General features: G+C 42.8%; 1 protein-coding gene across 1 annotated transcript in view; it reads right to left on the minus strand.

Annotated features, from left to right (window-relative positions):
* Nucleotides 1–12128: 12128 nt before the first annotated feature.
* The window catches only part of si:dkeyp-73b11.8 (BPTI/Kunitz domain-containing protein), a 40325-nt gene continuing 31869 nt past the window's right edge, over nucleotides 12129–20584 (minus strand). Inside the window, exons 4-6 of the mRNA XM_063070963.1 lie at nucleotides 19908–19952; nucleotides 15427–15514; nucleotides 12129–12600 (exon numbers count right to left, since the gene is read on the minus strand). Coding sequence (XP_062927033.1) covers nucleotides 12537–12600; nucleotides 15427–15514; nucleotides 19908–19952 — 197 coding nt within the window. The 3' untranslated portion in view covers nucleotides 12129–12536. The remainder of the gene's footprint in view (nucleotides 12601–15426; nucleotides 15515–19907; nucleotides 19953–20584) is intronic.

The following is a 20584-nucleotide window of genomic DNA, read 5'->3' on the forward strand; positions in this document are numbered from 1 at the left end:
CAAGGTTCAAAAGGGCTTGAGACCCAGAGCCATCAATCACTCCTTATACAATAAGCTTTTCATTCCCAGAATCATTCTTGTGAACCCTCTCCAATGTCATCACATCCTTGCTTAAATACAGAGCCAAAAACTTCTCAATGTCCAAGTGAGGCCTCACCAGTGCCTTATACCCTTGTTTTTGTATTCTCGTTCTCTTGAAATGAAATTGAATTTGACTTTGTCACTACCAACTCAACCTGCAAGTTAACCTTTAGGGAGTCCTGTGTGAGGACTCTGGAGTCCCTTTGCACCTCGGATTTTTGAATCTTTTCCCCATTTCGAAAATAGTCTACACTTTTGTTCCTTCTACCAAAATCCATGACCATGCATTTCCCAATATTGTATTCCATCTGCCACTTCTTTTCCCATTCTCCTTATCTACCTAAGTCCTTCTGCAGTCTCTTTGCTTCTTCGATACTGCTGATCCTCCACCTATCTTCATATCATCTGCAAACTTGGCCACAAAGCCCTCAATCCTATCATCCAAATCATTGACACACAATGTAAAAAGAAACTGTCCTAATACGGACCTCTGCAGAATACCACTAGTCACCAGCAGTCAATCAGAGAAGGCTCCCTTTATTCCCACTCTTTGCTTTCTGCCAATCAGCCAATGCGCTATCCATGCTGGTATCTATCTTGTAATACTACGGGCTCTTGTTAAGCAGTCTCATGTGTGGCATCTTGTGAAAGGCCATCTGAAAATCCAAGTGAACAACATCCACCTATTTTCCTTTGTCTATCCTGCTTATTTCCTCAATGAATTCTAGTAGATTTGTCAGGCAAGATTTTCCCTTAAGGAATCCATGCTGACTTTGCCCTATTTCATCATGTATCTCCAAGAATCCAGAAATCACATCCTTACCAATTGAATCCAACATCTTCTCAACCACTGAAGTCAAGCTAACTAGCCTATAATTTCCTTTCTTCTGCCTCCCTCCCTTCTTGAAAAATGGAGTGACATTTGCAGCTTTCCAGCCATGATCTTATTGAATGTCGGGGCAGGCCCGATGAGCTGGATGGCCTACTCCTGCTCCTATTTCTTGTGTTCTAGTAAGGGTAGTCCCAGCCTTGACTATTCATCCAAATGACTTTTTCTATTTATATAGCAGAGAAGCTTCAGGGAAAATTAAGTAGGTTCAAAGGTCTGAGTGTTGATGGTGTGAATAAGGATGAAGCTGTTTTTAACACACAGGAGTTGATGGAGGCCAAATGATTGCTGATAATCAAAACTAAAAATCTTAAGAATGTATGAGTTAGGATTAGGAGTAAACTCTCTGCCTGCTCCAACATTCAACAAGATCATGTGCTAATATTCTACCTCAGCCCCATTTTCCCACAGCATCCCCAGAGCCTTTTACTCCCTTAACACCCAGAAATCTATTAATCTCAGATTCACATTAATTTATTTATCACATGTACAGTGCATCAAAACATACAGTGAAATGTGTTATTTGCATTAAAAATCAACACAACCATCTTAACTGGAATGTTGACCTCTGTTTCGAATGTGCTTGGTTAGCCGCAAATGTCGTCACACATTCCAGCACCAGCGTAGCAAGTCCACAACGTTCACAGAGCAACGACAGAACAATTGCAACAAAACAACAGGAAAACAAGCCACATTCATCCCTCCTACCCACCCATGCACACAGACAGTTCTCCAACCCCAGGACAGGCCGGGCTTGTCCTCCAGCAGACATTCAACCTTTGAATTCCTCAGCGGACACGTGGACTCAGTGCTCCATCATTGGCCTCGACTTCCAGACTTCCAACCAATGTTTGGACTTTGATCTTCTGTAGCGTCAGGACTTGCCGATTATGATGAATAAGGATGCTAGATGAGAACACCAGACTCTAGACCATGAACTGCAAACTGGGACCCCAGACAATCAGCCTCGAACTCCGGTCTCTCTAACTTGCATACTGAGGGAGTCACTGTCGCCTGTGCCTCCTGCTCATACAGAACTCCAATCCTGGAGGTGATTGGTGACGTAAGGGGTGGAGGGGGAGGGGAATAGCCCTATGCTTGCCGGTCTGCCAGCCTGATTTCCTACCACAGATGTCCTTTGTTCCACATCACCGGCTTTTGAACATGGAGCAGTGGTCAGACTCTGGTCTGACCCCACATCCTCAATCCCTAAGCCCTAACCTGACCCTTAGTTCCCATTTCTGTCCCCAATTGATCCCTAAGAACCTACTAAAAACACTACATCTAAGCCATGACTTCAACAGAAACAGTAGCCCGCGCCACCTTGATCTTCAATTTGAATGATATCAATGATTAAGAACCATCACCATCCGGGATAGAGATTTCTAAAGATTTGCTGCTCTGCAAATGGAAAAAAAGTCTGCTCAACTTGGTACCAAGTACCTTGCTCTGTATTCTGAGTTAATGTCTCCCAGCTCCCAACTCCTGTTTCTAGGCTCCTTTGACAAGGGAATTCCATGTATCTATTCTGTCAAGCCCACTCCTTTTATTCTAAAACAGGCCTAGTCCACTCAATCTCACCAGCCAAACTCATCTTCCTTGGAACCAGTCTAGTGAATAGTTTCTGTATTTTCTGTCTAGCAAGTTTGTCCTTCTTTAGGTAAAGAAAATAAAAATGCACACAATTCTCCAATTGTGGTCTCACGTAGGACCTTAACAACTGCAGTAAGTCAACTTTACTTCAAAATTTGCATTGTCTCATAGTAAAGATCAAAATACCATTTGCATCTGCAGTTGCTTGCTGAACTATATTAGCTTTCATGTGATGTATGTACACCAATAGGCAAGGTATGGCGACTCACCATATAGCCTATCACACCCACACTGACCAGTGGATACTCAACACTTAGCCCATACTCTTCCAACCACCAGCATTCTCAATCTGTCACCATTTTTTAAATGACCTCATATTTGTTCAGGATGTATTCTACCTGCTATGTTTTAATCCCACCCATTCAGGTGTCTTCATTCCCTTGAATCTAGTTTACATCCTTCCCATCCCATTTTGTTTTATGTCATCAGCAAACCTGGAAAATAACATCTGATCTCCTCAGCCAAATTGTTGACATGGATTGTGAGTTCCCTTTTATAAATTTATGCTGACTCTGCTCAGTCCTATTATTCTTATCAAGATAGTGCATCCTTTAGTATAGATTTCTACATTTTTCTACCACAGATGTTAATACTGCATCAGTATTTCTTGTTCTTTGTTTTCTTTCATCTCTCGTTCTTAAAACCTGAAAATAAAGTATATCATAGATTTTTTTTTAAGTTGTCATTTGGTACTACAACTACTGACTCTGTGTGCCCTTGCAGGCGGGCTGTAGGACGGGTTCGGCAATCACATTCGTGAGAACGTAAGTTCCAGTCAATTAATGTTTCATTGTGGTGGTATTCAACTCCCTTCCTCTCATTTTCAGTCTTGTAGAGACTTGACCAAAAGTAGCGTAACATCAACACACCCTGCTTATCATTGTCCTGGTTCCGGGAAAGAAGACTCCTATTTAGACTGACGCTATTAAGGAGTGGTATTTATTCAGTATTAAGCTACTATTGTTGAGCTGTCATATTGCATTTAGTATTTGTTTTACTGTTCCAGTTAATGGCATTTATTGTTTTTTTCTTTCTTTTTTAATCTTTTTATTAGTTTTCAAGTTCATAAGCGTAAGAACAATAGTGATATAAAGAGATTGGAATTACATTATTGATAATAAACATATACAAGAGAAACTACAAATAGTGCAAGTGTAATCAACTTCAAACTCTGGATATCATGAAGGGAAAAAAAATAAAAAGAAAAAAAATCACAAAGAAACGCCCCCCAAAAAAACAAAAAAAAACAAACTGAACAAAACAGGGCTGAAACAATATATTAAATCAAATGCATTCATTAATGTCGTCAACTCCGCTTCTCTATTCATATATTCGAAGTTAATAAAAAGGATTCGGAAAAGGTCAAACTATATCATATGAAAATGTTGAATAAATGGCTTCCATGTCTTTTCAAATTTAACCGAAAGATCAAAACTGACACTTCTGATTTTTTCTAAATTTAAACATGATATAGTTTGAGAAAACTATTGCAATGTAGTAGGAGGATTGGTCTCTTTCCAATTCAATAAAATGGACCTTCTGGCCATTAATGTAACAAATGCAATCATACGACAGGCTGAAGAGGATAAAGAGCTATGTTCCGTCATTGGCAAACCAAAAATTGCCATAATAGGATGGGGTTGTAAATCGAAACGCAAAACTGTCGAAATTATATCAAAGATATCTTTCCAAAATTTTTCCGAGAGAGAGCAGGACTAGAACATATGAGTCAAAGAGGCCACCTCAGAGTGACATCTGTCACAAATAGGATTTATATGGGAGTAAAAACGAGCTAGTTTATCTTTAGACATGTTGGCCCTATGCACTACCTTAAATTGTATCAGTGTATGTTTAGCACATATAGAGGAAGAGCTAACTAATTGAAAAATTTTCTCCCATTTCTCTATAGGTAGATGAAGTTGAAGTTCCCTTTCCCATTCATTTTTAATTTTATCAGATATACCTGGCTGTATTTTCATAATTATATCATAAATAGTTGTTATTAATCCCTTCTGATAAGGATTCAAGCCTAAAAATTTTTCTGTGATATCAGTTGGGTATGAAATCGGAAATGTAGACAGCATGGTATTTAAAAAGTTTCTTATTTGTAAATCTCTAAAAAAAATGGGATCTGGGCAAGTTATATTTATCAGACAACTATTCAAAAGACATGAAACAGTTATTCAAAAATAAGTCACGGAAACATGTAATACCCTTCATTTTCCATATCAAAAAGGCTTGATCCATAACAGAGGGTTGGGAAAAAAAATTAGATATGATAGGGCTTGATAATAATAATTTGTTCAAACCAAAAAATTTATGAAATTGGAAGCATATTTGTAATGTGTGTTTAATTATTGGATTAACCATTTATATATTCAATTTAGAAAGCACAAAGGGCAGTGAAGATCCTAAAATAGAAACTAATGAAAACCCTTGTACAGAGTAACTTTCGAGGTTTACCCATTGTGGACTTGGAATTATATCCCAACCTTGTGTCCAAAATATTAAATATTGAATATTAATTGCCCAATAATAGAATCTTAAATTCGGCAATGCTAAACCACCATCTTTCTTGGACTTCTGTCGATATTTTTTACTTAACCTAGGATTTTTATTCTGCCATATAGAAGAGGAAATTTTAGAATCAATAGTATCAAAAAAAGATTTAGGAATAAAAATTGGTACCACTTGAAATAGATATAAAAATTTAGGTAGAATAATAATTTTAATAGCATTTATTCGGCCAATCAGTGATAGAGACAATGGGGACCATTTAGTAAGCAATTGTCTAACCTGACTAATTAACGGTAAAAAGTTGAGCTTGAATAAGTCCTTATGCCTCTTAGCAATTTTAACCCCCAAATAAGGTAAAATAGTCAGTAATCAATCTAAAAGGTGAACATCTATAAATGGGAGCCTGCATATTTAATGGAAAAAGCTCACTCTTGCTAAGATTCAATTTATAACCAGAAAAACTACTAAACTGAGCAAGCAAAGATAATACTGGCGGAACAGATTTCTGAGGGTTAGAAATATATAATAGTAAATCATCTGCATATAGTGATACTATTGTTTTTTTTTTCTTTATTTCTGCACTTTTCCGACTAAAAGCCCCTGTCTGCAAATCCTGTCTGGTATCAACTGCTGGTGTGGACCTGTCTGGTATTCCGGTTGAATATGCTGACCTTCTGGAGGTCTTCAGTAAAAAGGTCATCTCTCTATCTCCACACCGGCCATATGACTGCACCATTAACCTCTTACCCAGTACTAGTTCTCTCCAGGGCTGTTTTTCCCCCTCTCTCATCCTGAAATGGTGGCCATGGAAGAGTACATCAAGGAGGCATTGGTCTTAGGGTTTATCTGTCCGTCAACTTCAATAGCAGGGGCTAGCTTTTTTTTTGTGAGCAAGAAGGATGGCATGCTCCTTCATTGCATTGATTATTAGCATCTCAACAAAATGACAGTGAAGAACTGTTACCCTCTTTCCCTACTTGCCTCTGCGTTCAAACATCTCCAAGGAGCAACTCTATTTTCCAAGATAGATCTGTGCAATTCTTACAACCTGGTTCATATCTGAGAAGGAGATGAGTGGAAGACAGCCTTCAGCACTCCACTGGCCAGTGTGAGTGTTTCGTGATGTTCTTTGGTCTGGCCAATGCCCCTGCTGTGCTGAGGGACTTGTTGAATCAGTTTATTTTCACGTATTTGGACGACTTCTGATTTATTTCCACTCTCAGCAGGAACACTTCCAGCATGTCCAGAGGGTCTTCAGACAGCTCCTTGAGAGTAACTTGTATTGCAAGCCAGAGAAGTGTGAGTTTCACAAGGGAACAGGTGTCACTTTTTGGCTATATCCTCAGCCCTTCCAGTGTTCAAATGGACAAGTGTAAGTTTCAGGCTACCACAGAGTGGCCCAAACCATCTACGGTCAAACAGTTGTGGCACTTCATGGGATTTGCAAACTTTAATTGCCACTTCGTCAGAAACCTCAGTTCCATTGCTGCCCCCATAAATGCACTCACCAAGAAGATCTCTGCAGGATTCCTTTGGACAAGTGAAGCAGACCAATCATTCTCAAAACTAAAGCGAGGCTTCACTATTGTTCGGGTGCTGCAATGCCCAGACCCATCCCATTGATTCATCGTGGAGGTGCATGCATTAGCTGTCTGCAGTGGAGATGTACTTTCCCAGCACTGCTCTGTAAATGACCAGCTGAACCCCTGTATCTTCCTTTCCCATCGCAAGTTTAACTACGATGTCAGAAATCGAGAACCTCTGGCTCTCAAGGGGCCTTGGATGCATGGCAGCACTGGTTGCACGGGACAAAGCACCCCTTTTGAATAGGAACAGATCACAAGAACCTCTCCTACATTTGGGATGCTAAGGGACTCAACTCCTGTCTAGCCTGTTGGGCTCTCTTCATCACCCAGTTTAGTTTCACCCTCACCTACCATCCTGACAGTAAGAATACTAAGATTGAAGCTCTCTGCCAGCAGTTCAGAGGGTCTGAAGGCAACACTAATCCAGAGCCCATCCTTTCTTGGTTGTGTATTGCTGCTCCACTGATTTGGGGAATTGAGGAGGAGGTGAAGGCTGCCCAATTTTTGGATCCAGGCCCCGGTGAGACACCTCCCATCCAGCTGTTTTTTTCTTGACACACTGTGCCCCAGAGTGTTGGAATGGGGTTATTACTTTCTTCTGGTTTGACATCCAGAAATTCAGCAGACCCTGGAATTTATCAACAGACAAATTTGGTGGGCATCTGTGTCCCAGGACATCCACAACTTCGTCTCTGTATGCCCCACTGGTACCCAGAACAAGATGTCATATCAGTGCCCTTTGGATCTGCTCTGCCTGCTGCGGGTCCCATCCCTTGGTGGATTTCATCACTGGTCTGCCTCTGTCTGAAGAAAACACAACCATTCTAGTGGTTGTGGATGGATTCCCCAAGGCTCTCCCTAAGCTCCTGTCAGCTCATGAGATGGCCACCCTCGTGGTTCAGCACGTGTTCAGGCTTGGGTGGCTTCCATCAGGACATAGTGTCCGATTGAGGAGACAGCTCATCTCCATTTTTAGAAGGGCTTCTGTACTCTTGTGGAGCCACAGCCAGCCTCTTAATCTGGTTTAAACCCCCAATCTAACAGCTAGAATGAGAGAGTGAATCAGAAACTGGATTATCTCTTACTTTGCTCTGCCTTATCTCTTACAACCCCACCTCCTGGAATTCAGAATTGGTTTGGGCAGAGATTGCCCACTATAACCTCCAGTCATCCTCCACTGACATATCTCCCTTTGAATGCCAAAGTGGATTCCAGTCACTGCTTTTCCCTGACCAGTTGATTGATGTGGGGGGTTCCCGCTGCTGAACAGTTGGTCCAACGCCACAAGCACACATGGAGATGGGACAGGGCTTCTCTGCTGTGCGCTCAGAAACAACATGTCCAGCAGGCTGATCGGCTTCGCTGACAGGTGGGGCCTCTCAAGCCAGGGGAGAAAGTCTGGCCGGCATCTTTGTCCCTGTGCTATGTGGGACCATTCATAGGGGAGAAGGCTATCAACAAGGCCTCATATAGATTGCGTCTACCACCATCAGTGAAGATCCATTCAGTGTTTCATGTTTCAGCCCAAGCTGCTGTCTACCTTCCCCTGGCTCCAGTCACACCCCCTCCCCCTCCTCCCTGCTGGACGGTTCCATGGTCTATTCTATGTGGTGCCACCGGGCATCTCGCTGAGTGCGGAGCAGGGTCCAGGGTCCACAAGGCTATGCCCCTGAAAAACGTTCTCCGATTCTGGCCCATGTCATTCTGGATCAGTCCCTGATCCAGGGCTTCTGGCAGGCACAGATCTCTGGTACCTTGGGAGGGGGTCCCTGTCACAACCGTCGGCTTTGCTGCGGGGTGTGCAGGCAGGCTGGCTGGCTGCAGTACAGGTTCAGCAATCACGCTCATGAGTACTCATGTTCCAGCAATTAGTGCTTCATTGGGGTGGTATTTAACTCCCTTCCTCTCATTCCAGTCTTGTCATGACTTGACCATACGCAGAGCTACGTCAATGCTTCCTACTTACCGTTGTGTTTCCGGGAAAGAAGGGTACCATTAGACTGACGCTAAGGAATGGTATTTGTTCAGTATTAAGCTTCTACTGCCAAACCACTGTATCAGCATTAGCTTTAGTTTGAAAATTCCTGTTGGCCTAGTGTTTATTGTTTTTTTTCCTTTATTTCTGCAAAGTTCCTATTAAAAGTCATTGATTGGCTTAAACGTCTCTTTCTCTTTCGGCATCTGGACCACAATGCACATTCTGTCATTTTGGTTCATTATTTCCATGCCACCTTAAAGAGTTGCTTACGCTAATCCCACTTTCCAATTCTTAGTTTGTGGTATTTTATTTATGATGTATCTAATCAAAATCCTTTCAAAATCTTCTTTCTACCATTTAAGGCAGTGCCAAAGGATTCATACTGTACGTGGCGTAACAAATGTTTCTTTCATTCGGTGGAAGGTCTGTGATCTTAAATGCTTTGCCTGAGAGTGCTGGAAGTTGACCTATAGGAATATACAGTATTGTTTTGGACAAATAATGAAAGAGAACACTGAGCTTGAGAATTAATTGCTGTACAGAATTGCTGGCCAAACACTAAGTGCTGAGTTACTTCTTATGCCATTTGATTTTGAAAATCTGTGATCTAAGGTTCATTGAGTAAGATGTGTGAACTAATCCTGTCCACAGGTACCAACAGCCACCTCCTTACCGACACCAATTTTTAAGGGCAAAATTATTTCATAACTTCTACAGTGGAAAACCAGTTATTCATTACACCTGCTGGAATGTTGAGAGCTAGTGGAAACACCTGACCCACAGATCAGACTTTCATCTCTGACTGTGACTGCAATACTTGCAAATAGTGCAGGGAGTATCACCTGTGTCAGGCAGATATCTTTTAAGGCATTTAATGGCTGTGAAGCAGCAAATGCTCGCATTCTGACCACAAACCGCAATGTAAAAGTTCATTTAAAAATGTGACTGGGTAAACAGATTCAGCAGTCTATCAGTCACCAACCAGGTAGCACTCTTTACTCTGAGCTACCAGGCACCCAAACAGAAGGTCAACTGAGGTCACTAAAGAAAATAAAAGGCAGAAGTCAAAGTTTTACAATTAAAGGAATACTTGTATTTCTTCATGCTTCTTTTGCAACTTGATCACATCCTGAAGTGAAGACAATGTTTCCTTTTGAAGTGTATCATTGTAGTAATATAAGAAGGCAATGAATTTGAACACAGGATGATTATTGATGATTATTGGATAGATGGCCTGATCCTGCTGAGGGGATAAGTATTGGACAGGACATCAGGAAGAGATCTCCTGGTTACTTAATAGTTTTCACCTAAGAGGGCCTGATTCATTGTCACATCTGAAAGATGGTAACTCAGATACTGTAGCTCTCCCTCAGTACTTCTTCAGGGTTACCAGTCTAGATCTCTGCAATAAAGCTTTTGGAAGAAGCCCAACATAAACCTTCTGACAGAGGCTGAATCGTGGTGGAAGTGCGTGCCTGAAGGAGAATCAGTGTATGTTATTTACTCGGTTTTCCAGAAGGCCTTTGATAAGGTGCTGCACATGAGGCAGCTAGACAGGATTAGAGTCCGTGATATTACAGGAAAGAATCTATTGTGGACAGAAGATTGACCAATTGGGAGGAAGCTAAGAGTGGGGATAAAGGGGGCCTTTTCTGGTTGAATGCTGATGACTAGCGGTATTCCAGAAGAGTTGGTATTGGGTCTACTACTTCTCACGTTATATGTTAATGATCTGGATGACAGAATTGATGGCTTTATGGACAAGTTGGCAGATCATACAAAGATAGGTGGAAGAGTCCGTGGTGTTGAGGAAGCAGGGAGTCTGCAGAAGGACTTGGACAGATTAGGAGAATGGGTAAAGAAGTGGCAGGTGGAATATAGTGTAGAGAAGTAAATGTTCATGCATTTTTGTAGGAGGAATAAAGACAGTGAATTCAGAAATCAGAGGTGCAAAGGGAGTGCGGGGGGGGGGGGTGGGGGCGCGGTCCTAGTGCAGTATTCCCTAAAGGTTAACTTGTAGGTTGAGTTGGTAATAAGGAAGGCAAATACAATGTTAGCAATCAGTTCGGGAGGACTAGAATATAAAAGCAAGGACGTAATGCTGAGGCTTTACAAAGCATTGGTCAGACTGTACTTGGAGTATTGTGAGCAGTTTTAGGCCACAAATCTGAGAAAGGATGTGTTGGCATTGGAGAGGGTTCAGAGGAGGCTTATGAGAATGATCCCAGGAATGAAAGGGGAACATTTGAAGGCTCTGGACCTGTACTTACTGGAATTTAGAAGGAAATAAGGGCGGGGGGGATATCTCGGTGAAACCTAGCAAATATTGAAAGGCTTAGATAGAATGGGCTCAGAGAGAATGTTTCCGGTAGTGGAAGAGTCGAGGATCAAAGGGCACAGCCTCAGAATAGAAGAACATCTCTTTAAGACAGATAAGGAGGAATTTGTTTAGCCAGAGGGCGGTGAATCTCTGGAATTCATTGCCATAGATGCCTGTGGAGGCCAAGTTGTTGGGTAAGTTTAAAGTGGAGGTTGATTAGTAAGGACGTCAAAGGTTATGAGATGTCAGGAGAATGGTGTTCACAGGGATAATAAATCAGCCATGATCGAAAGGTGGAGTGGACACGTTAGACTAAATGTCTAGTTCTGATCACATCTTAGGTCTTATACATGCTTCAGTTCTGACTCCTGAAGGTTCTGACTATAGGAAGGGTGTTATCAGTGCTGTAGTTGACAACACCACAAAGTCAATGGTATGAGGCTGGTTACCTACAGAGGGCACCATGACACCCAATCCTGGCCTTACCCATTATCTGTCATTCACACAGGTGTAAATTCTCAACCTGTCATTACCTCACGACGACTCTCACTGCAGTGAACCTCAGGTTTCAGCCTCTTGTTCACGTCCCTGGACTTATCAATGCTGAATTTATGTGCTGCACCGCTGATGTCTGTACCTTCAGTTGCAACTTCATTAAACCCAGAAATTCCCTCCTTGAGCCTTGCTTGTGGCGCAGAGTCACAGCTAGTAGAGCTATTGACTCACAGTGCTGGCAATTCCAGTTAAATCCTGACCCCTGTTACTAATTGTGTGGAATTTACACCGTGTTCCTGTGACCCAAGTGGATTTCCTCCAGTGCTCCAGTTTCCTCGCACATCCTAAAGACCTGTGGATTGGTAGATTAGTTAGCCAGTGTAAAATTGCACCATTGCTGAGGTGAATGATAAAATTTAGAGGGGAGCTAATGGGAATGTAGATTTAATGTCAGAATGATGTCAACTGGTGTGATGGACAATGTAGACTTGGTAGGCAGAAGGCTTGCATCTCTGTTGTATGACTCCAAATCAATTCCAGTCTGCCACTAACACTATTGAAATAAATGACAATAAATATATTTTCTGGGAATATTAGTTGACAAACTCTCCCTGGTTTTCCGCACAGAGGAATTTGATCTTTAATTTGCATCTCAGATTAACCTATGGGAGTACAAAACTCTCCCTGTGCTGCACAATGGCACCAGACTAGGCTACATGCACGGATTAGGAATGGGAATTGGATCTGCACTTTCCGACCCTGAGGTAGGGGTGTTAGGAGCTGCAACAAGGAAGCCTGTGGGCAGACTTGGTGTAAGTGCAGTTCACAGCCCCATGCATCCATTGTGAAAGACACATTTTATAGAATTGCACCATTGACAGTAATGGTTATTGGCATGAAATATGCTTAGTAAAGTAGAACAGTTAGAAATGTAATGAACAGCTTACTAATTACATCAAAATATTCCATAAATATTTATCAGAAAGCTTTGAGCTTTATTGGTTTATTTCTTCCATTTTATTTCATTTCAATCCCTCTGGTTAGTGGATCCTCAATGTACTTTGTTACTGGCTTCCTGTTCCTTCAGTAATGAAACAAAGAAAGAGATTAAACACAGTGGAAGTAAACCCAATGCATTTGAATGGGAGGACGTATCTAGTGCACTCATGCCCATTATCCCCACCTGTCCATTGCCCGTACAAATACACTGAGCAGGTTTCATGCAACCTCTACGTAGAACCATAGGTTAGTCAAGCTATCGGTTGAGACTGAACAAAAAGTACTCAATACCCACACCCAGTCCTTAGTAAAATAACACCTTCTGGGCAGGAATCTTTAAGATATCAAACAGCAAAATAATAATTCAATTACAGGCAATCTCACCCATGGTGTGTTTCCCTCCTCCACCTTCCAATCCTCCGATCCACTTATTTTTGTCCCCTTTCTTCAGCTCTGCATTTCACTTCATAATGCAGTGTGCATTATGATCAGAGACTAAGGGAGCTAGGGCTTTACTCTTTGGAGAGAAGGAGGATGAGAGGAGACATGATAGAGGTGTACAAGATAATAAGAGGAATAGATAGAGTGGATAGTCAGCGCCTCTTCCCCAGGGCACCACTGCTCAATACAAGAGGACATGGCTTTAAGGTAAGGAGTGGGAAGTTCAAGGGGGATATTAGAGGAAGGTTTTTTACTCAAAGAGTGGTTGGTGTGTGGAATGCACTGCCTGAGTCAGTGGTGGAGGCAGATACACTAGTGAAGTTTAAGAGACTACTAGACAGGTATATGGAGGAATCTAAGGTGGGGGCTTATATGGGAGGCAGGGTTTGAGGGTCGGCACAACATTGTGGGCCGAAGGGCCTGTACTGTGCTGTATTATTCTATGTTCTTCATCCTCCCATCCCCCTCATTCCACACAGATTTCACCCATCAGCTCCCCGCCCTTCCCCCATCTTGTTCTGCTTCCACCTGCTGTCTCCACCTTCACCCTTCCCTCCCTGCACCCCTGCTTCCATCTATCACCTACTTGTACCTGTCTCCCATCTCTATCCCTTTCCTTCCATCTACCTGTCATCCTTCACTTGCCCTGAACCCACCAATTACCTCATGTTTCTGTCTCAACACTTCTCTCTCATTCTCCTACTGGCCGCCTCCCCTCTCCACTCATAGTCCTGCTGGTGTTTTAATCTGAAGCAGCAACAGTTTCTCTACCCTTGTATGCCGCTCAACTAACTGAGTTCCTCCAGTAGTCTGTTGCACCAGGTTCCAGCATCTGCATTTCGTGTAGACAAAGCATAGGATTGTATAGCACTTTCCCATGCAACATCATGGGCTGTAATGCCTGTCCTGTCACCCCTTTCCACCGTCCAGAGACTCAAACAGTTTTTCCAAATGAAGCAACAATTCACTTGCACTTTTTCTGATGTACTGTACTGCATTTGGAGTCACAAGAGATTCTGCAGTGCTGGAAATCTTGAGCAAAGCACACAAGGTGTTGGGGAGCTCAGCAGGTCAGGCAGTATCTATGGAGGGGGATAAACAGTCGACGTTCTGAGCTGAGACCCTTCATCAGAGTGTAACTGCAGCATTTGTGGAGGGAAATGAAGAGTCAATGGTTTGGGCGGAGACCCTTCATCAGTTCTGGAGAAGGGTCTCAGCCCAAAACGTTGATTGTTAATTTCCTTCCACAGGTGCTCCCCCAGCATTTTGCATTTGATGTTCACAGTGTGGTCTTCTCAACACTGAAAAAACAATGCAGATGGGGTGAAGGCTTTGCAGAGTGTCTTGAGTTCAATCTGTAGGAGTGACCCTGAACTTCCAGTTGCCTTCCACTTTAATTCACCATCCCACTCTTCCTGTGGCCGCCTGCACTACTACAGCAAGGTGCAATGGAAGCTCAAGCAACCACAGCTCACTTCTCATCTGGGCACCTTACAGTCTGTGGGGCTGGATACTGAAGTCTCCAATATTGTGTTTGCTATTCCTCCCATCCCTTTATTTACATTTGCATGGCCATACAACACATCCAGACTTCACAACATAAGCAACACAATCCACAAAGAGGCTTAACTGTTCATTTAACGGCTACTCCACCTCACCATAGGTCACCTTTTGTTCCACCCATTGCCCTCTTCAGTCTTCTCAGCTACTTACACTAGCTTGCTTTCTCCCTTTTTTTCAGTTCTGATGAATAGTCTTTAATACTTCTTTTATTTAAGAGGCATCCGTTAGTCTTGCGAGACCATGGATCTGCGCCTGGAAAGTCTTCACTCTCCAGGGCGCAGGCCTGGGCAAGGTTGTATGGAAGACCAGCAGTTGCCCATGCTGCAAGTCTCCCCTCTCCACGACACCAATGTTGTCCAAGGGAAGGGCATTTTTAGAAATTGCAGTTTTTTAAAACAAAATAAAAATGTTATCAACCTAAAACATTAACTGCTTCTCGCTTCACAAATGCTGTCTGGCCTGCTAAGTATTCCCAGCAATTTATGTTTTAGTTCTCCAATACTTGATTGCAGATTTTTATATATCTAGTCTCAAATGTTATAATTAGGCCATCCAGCACAAAGGTCCATGTTGGTCACATCCACCATTCTAAAAGCCCCCAAAAATTCCGGATCAATTCTTGGGCCATGATTCTCTAACTAGAAGGAGGTAACTACTGTAAAACAGATCGTTCATTAGGTGCTGTAAAATCAAATGATAGATGTTGAGAACATAAGGACACAAGTTGACCCTAGTGTGACTGTGGGCTCCCCCAATCCAGTGTGCCACGGAGGATACCAGAGCCCCTAGATATTGGGGCCGTGTAACCAAATTTCTAACACGCCTTCCATTCCTGTAATATTAACCCAATTGATGTGGAAGTATAATTTCTGCAAGGGGGTGGTTAGAGGATAAAAGAGCAAACCTTTTTGTCCTCTGGATGAGGAACACAGCCAGTGCAACAATGAGAGTGATCACCACAGCACATCCCATTCCCAGTCCCACAACCAACGCTGTAAGAGAACAGCACATTATTCATTATTTAACAAAATATTAACACCTTGTGTTGCTGCAGAGTGAGTTCATCCACCCATCACCCCTTCCACAAACAAATCTTGGGATGCTGTGCTAAATTCAACACTTAAGATCAACTCCCCAACCCCATTACTCACCCTCTCCACCCCCCACTATTTCCTACTCAGTGGAATCCTATATCACACATATTAATTAGTCAATGTTACACAGCACAGAAGTGAACTCTCTACAGTCCATGACAGTCATCAAACACCAATCCTACCTTATATTCCGTCTACATTATACACCTTATATTTTGTCTGAGCAGCCTCCAACCTGATGGCATGGATATCGATTTATCCTTCCGGTTAACAAATTCTCCCCCACCCCCCAACTTTCCCTGTTCCCATTCTGATCTTTTACCTCTTTTCACCTGCCCATTACTTCTCCTTGGTCCCTTCCTCCTTCCCTTTATCCTGTGGTCCACTCTCCTCTCCTGTCAGATTCCTTCTTCTCCAGACCTTGACCTTTCCCACCTATCACCTTCCAACTAGTCTCCTTCCCCTCCAACCACCTTTGTATTCTGGCATCTTCACCCTTCCTTCTGGGCAGGAAGATCTGAAGAACTGGCTGTTGCCCATGCAGTGGGTTCCCCCTCTCCACGTCACCGATGTAGCCCAAGGGAAGGACAAGAGCTGATACAGCTTGGCACCAGTGTCGTCGCAGAGGTTGCCAGAGTGAAGTTGTAAACAACATCAAACTGCCTTAGGGACCCCGGCTCTGGATTTCTTCCTCAGGGTTTACTCCTGAAGCCTTTCCCATGGGTGGTTATGGCTGCAAGGCAGCGGAAGTTTAAAATCAGAGTTTTCCTTCTAGGTGGGGAGACGTCCAAGGCTGACAAGCCCCACCTGCCCAAAGGATTCTACATTAATCCCTTTTTATTCTCTCTACATTCACGTCATCTTCCCCCAGATTCTATCACTCACATACACATGGGGAGCAATTTACAGCGGCCAGTTAAGCGAACAACCCATAGATCTTTATGATGTGGGAGGAAATTGGAGCATCTCACATGGAGACAAAGACCACTCAGACAAGACCGGAGGTCAGGTTTGAAACCAGGTCACTGGAGCCGTGAGGCAGCAGCTCTACTGCCTGTGCCACTGCACCATGGGCAAGCTGAGCCAAGGATGGAGACCAGTTACTTGGATGTCCAGCCAGTTCTTGACAAGTCTGATCCATTCAGCATTTTAAAGCACCAACATCTCTTTCTGCAACTCAACCCAACATCAATGCTTCCAGTGTACGATAGGAGAGGATGGTAGGATAAGTGAGAGGAAATACCAGGCCTGGCCCCATCCTCACCTATTCTTTCCACTTGCACGGTTCTGCTAATCTAACACGACCAAAAATCTGGTCCCTTCTTCCCACCTTGCACCAAGCTACCAATATCATCTTGATCCGTCATCTGTGTCCGCTGACATACACAGGATGAAAATGAGAAACAAAGCAGATGCTGAAACAAATACCGGATGTATCTGAAATACCCAGCAAGCTGGCTAGTATCTGCAGAATAAAAAATGGAGCCAATGCAACAGGGGGAAGACCCATGAGGTGTTGGCTCATTCTGCAGTCTGGCCTGTCGGGGTTTTCACCACACTGCTTTTAAGACTCTCATTTGGTAGAAAATTATGGGTTATTTAGCTTGTGTGTACTCTTTCCTACTCAACAAGGCAAATGTATCAGTCCATTAGATTACTTTGATCTTTGTCTATAACAGCCTTAAAACAAAGTGCTTAACAATATAAAAATTAGCTGAACAGTCATGAGAAAGCTGGTCTGCATTTAATGCTTCATGTGTTTTTTAAAATCAGATTTCAATGAATCCACATTACCATTTTCACCATTACTTAAAACTTCAAAATGATTTTAAAATGGCCACAAACAACCATACCAAGAGAAAAATCATTGGCCACTGCCTTTTTAAAAAATCTAATGTAAAATAATGTGTAAGAACACTCTTAGCTGAAGTTGACAAGATGGAGTGAGATGCAAGACTTGTTTAAAGTAGGGGACACTAGCTGACAGATTGGATTGCCAGACAATGGTCAGAGACAACGTAATGGTGTTGAAATGTCACTTCACTCTGGAGGAGGAACGACTAAACACCTACTGAAGATTCAATGTCCCCAGAAGGAAGCTTCTCTACTGCAATTGATGCAAACAGGAACGATTCCTCCCCTCAACCCCCAGGAAGATACTGGCAGGCTGCCCAGTGTGGCTCTCATGCCAACTGCATTCTTCATATCTGCCATCTGTCCTGTACATTTCAGTGACTTTGTGACCAATCTCTATAGTTAATCCTGCTGGGCAACTAGTGTGCTAATATCACTGGTGATACTTTGTACATCTGTCACTATCATCCACACAGTTAGGCTCTCAATGAGAGGATTTATTCCATTTTATTCTAATACATTCTTGTTTTCAAGTCACTCTGCGATCATCCCTTTCCCTGTGTAAGTGGTCTTCAGCAGCCCCTGTGGATTATCCACCTTCTCCAATAATATTCCGCATTCCTGAATTTAATCATTTTGCTATTGATCGTCATGCTCCTCGCTGCCAAGACCAATGTTCTGAAGCTTTCTCTTTAAACTACTCTTCATTTCTCTTTCCCTGAATGTGCTTCTTAAAATAATTTTGTCATCAGGTTATTGCTAATGTGCTCTGTCACCTCTGCAAGTGTCATGGAGTCAATTTTTTCTGTTTGATAAGGGTCTTGTGATGCACCTTAGGAAGTTTCTGCTACATTGAAATAATGTTTGTTTTTGTTGCAAGTCGCCATATCAGTGATGAGGATGTACTGACCGGTAAAGCCGATCTGCCTTTTTTGTGGCTGAGTCCACAGGTCCCATGTTGGCCTCATCAGGCAGATGAGAGCCCACAGAATTGGGAGTTGGAAGCAAATCATCATCAGTCCCGAGGGACTGTTGAAAATGGTCAACCTTACAAAGTAGTGGAGTCCTGTCTTCAATTATGTGCGTTTCACCTACCTACAACCTGCACCCTGCTTAAGGTCGCTTTATCAGAACATCCTTCCATTCCATTTCTCATCAAGCTAGCCCACTTCCCAGGAAATGCAAGTGTACTTTTTGCTACAGGCTTTCTATGAGGTAATGCATTACACACATCTCGATTCTCTGGGTGAAGATGTTGCCTCAAAATTCCTTGTTAGTGACTCTAATCCATAGCTTTGGTCTTCCTCATCTATCTAAATAAACTCCTCCCATCATCTTGAACACAACTACCAGCATTTTTTTTTTCCTGAGTCCTCAGCTGAATCTTCTTTTTCAATCATTTTTCAGGCATCTACTATCACCATGATAGTCATTGATCTTTTGTTGGGGTCAATAAATGCTAGCTACTGTGGCGTAGGCTCTACCCTGATATTTGATCCTTAACCTAGAGGAGTTGTGGCAACTTCCTCACAACCTCTTTCTCTCCGCCGACTCCTCTCTCCTCCACCACCAGAGTGTGTGTCTGCAGGACGTCATTCCTGTGCGCAGCTCACTGAATAGGCAACATTTAAGGAGTTCCACAATGGGCCACTCTGAGGAAAGATGTCTCAAACTGGCCATATGCTCCTTCAAATGTAGAGGTCAATGACAGTGGTGGTGCAGTGGTTAGGTCACTGGACTGGCAGCCATTGATCAATAGGAATGAGTCCAAATCCCAGGAAGTCAGTTAGGGGAACTAAAATCCTCAAGTAGCTCTGAAATTTAAATAGACAAGTCAAATTACAGTAAGAATGGAAGACCCCAAATGGCTAACAGAGGGAGAAGATCTGCTGTCCTTAACCTGAAGGGCCTGTACGTGACTCATGTGGCTGACTACCTCCTTGGCTCAGGGGCATCTACAAGTGGACACTGAATGTTGGCTTCTCCAATGACATTCACATCCTGAAATAAATAAAATACAAGGGGTGTGGTTTAGATGGGGTACAGAATGGAGTCCATGTGATGGATTGAGGGAAACTGTTGCTTTTGCCAGAAGATAGAAATTAAAAAGCTACATCATTGAAAGTTCAATGTGAGACTCTTTCCCACAATAATCGTAACTCTTGCTTCATAACTTTACATCCAAGAATGACAGATTTTTATTTAGTAAATGAGATGGCTTGAGGTTAGATACAAACCACGCTGATCTCACTCTATCAGGGTAGATAGCCCCTTCCTTTTACTCATACTTGTCTCTCTACATCTACAGCATTCAAAATTGGAAAATTCGGGTGGGAATGTGTGGGTAAAGGTAGTCACTCATGATAAAGACAGATGTAGTTGGGATTTAACAAAGAGGACTAAGAACAAAGGCATTCAGACATTGAGTTCTACATACCTTCGTTCACCTCTGATTCATCGTCAGCCTCACCAGGTGGTCCTTCTGTCAAAACAGCATCAAAGCAGAAAGTTAGGGATCTGCTCGCAATTGGTTATGTTGGCACAGTTCAACAAAGACTAGTGTCTCAAACTGAGGGAAGCCAACTGGAAAATAATGATGATTCCCATGTAGGAATGCCCTTGTGATTTGGGAGTTTGGAATTTCATTTTCAAACTCCTGACCTTCAGTTCCATGTCCTGAGTCAGTGCCCAGACCTTCAGGCTCCTGACTGCTGAAGAGTCCCCGTTTCTAAAGTGGACTTTGCAGTGCTCACTGAGATCTTGACTCTCATGAATAACCTGAACATAGCCAAGAGTAATGGTATACAGGCAGGACTGGCAAACCATCCCTCAAAGCAAAGTTTGAAGGGAAATCTGGGAGGGGAAGGAGAGGAGGGTGTACGGAAAGGGAAATAAAATTGTGTATGTGGCCTGGTTACACAACAATGCTCTATAAATAAAAACGCTGGAGATGGGAGCTAAGTTTCATGGTTCTTTACTGGCAGAATCCGAACCCGGCACACACGTACAGATCTATACGTGCCTAATAGCACATGCAACGACGTGTTACTAAAACATAAAGTAGTCCCCTATTATACTGTAGGCTACACGGTACACTCCTCCCCTTTTATTTTA

This window comes from Mobula hypostoma, chromosome 18 (genome assembly GCF_963921235.1).
Source record: "Mobula hypostoma chromosome 18, sMobHyp1.1, whole genome shotgun sequence".
NCBI classification, from domain to species: Eukaryota; Metazoa; Chordata; class Chondrichthyes; order Myliobatiformes; family Myliobatidae; genus Mobula; species Mobula hypostoma.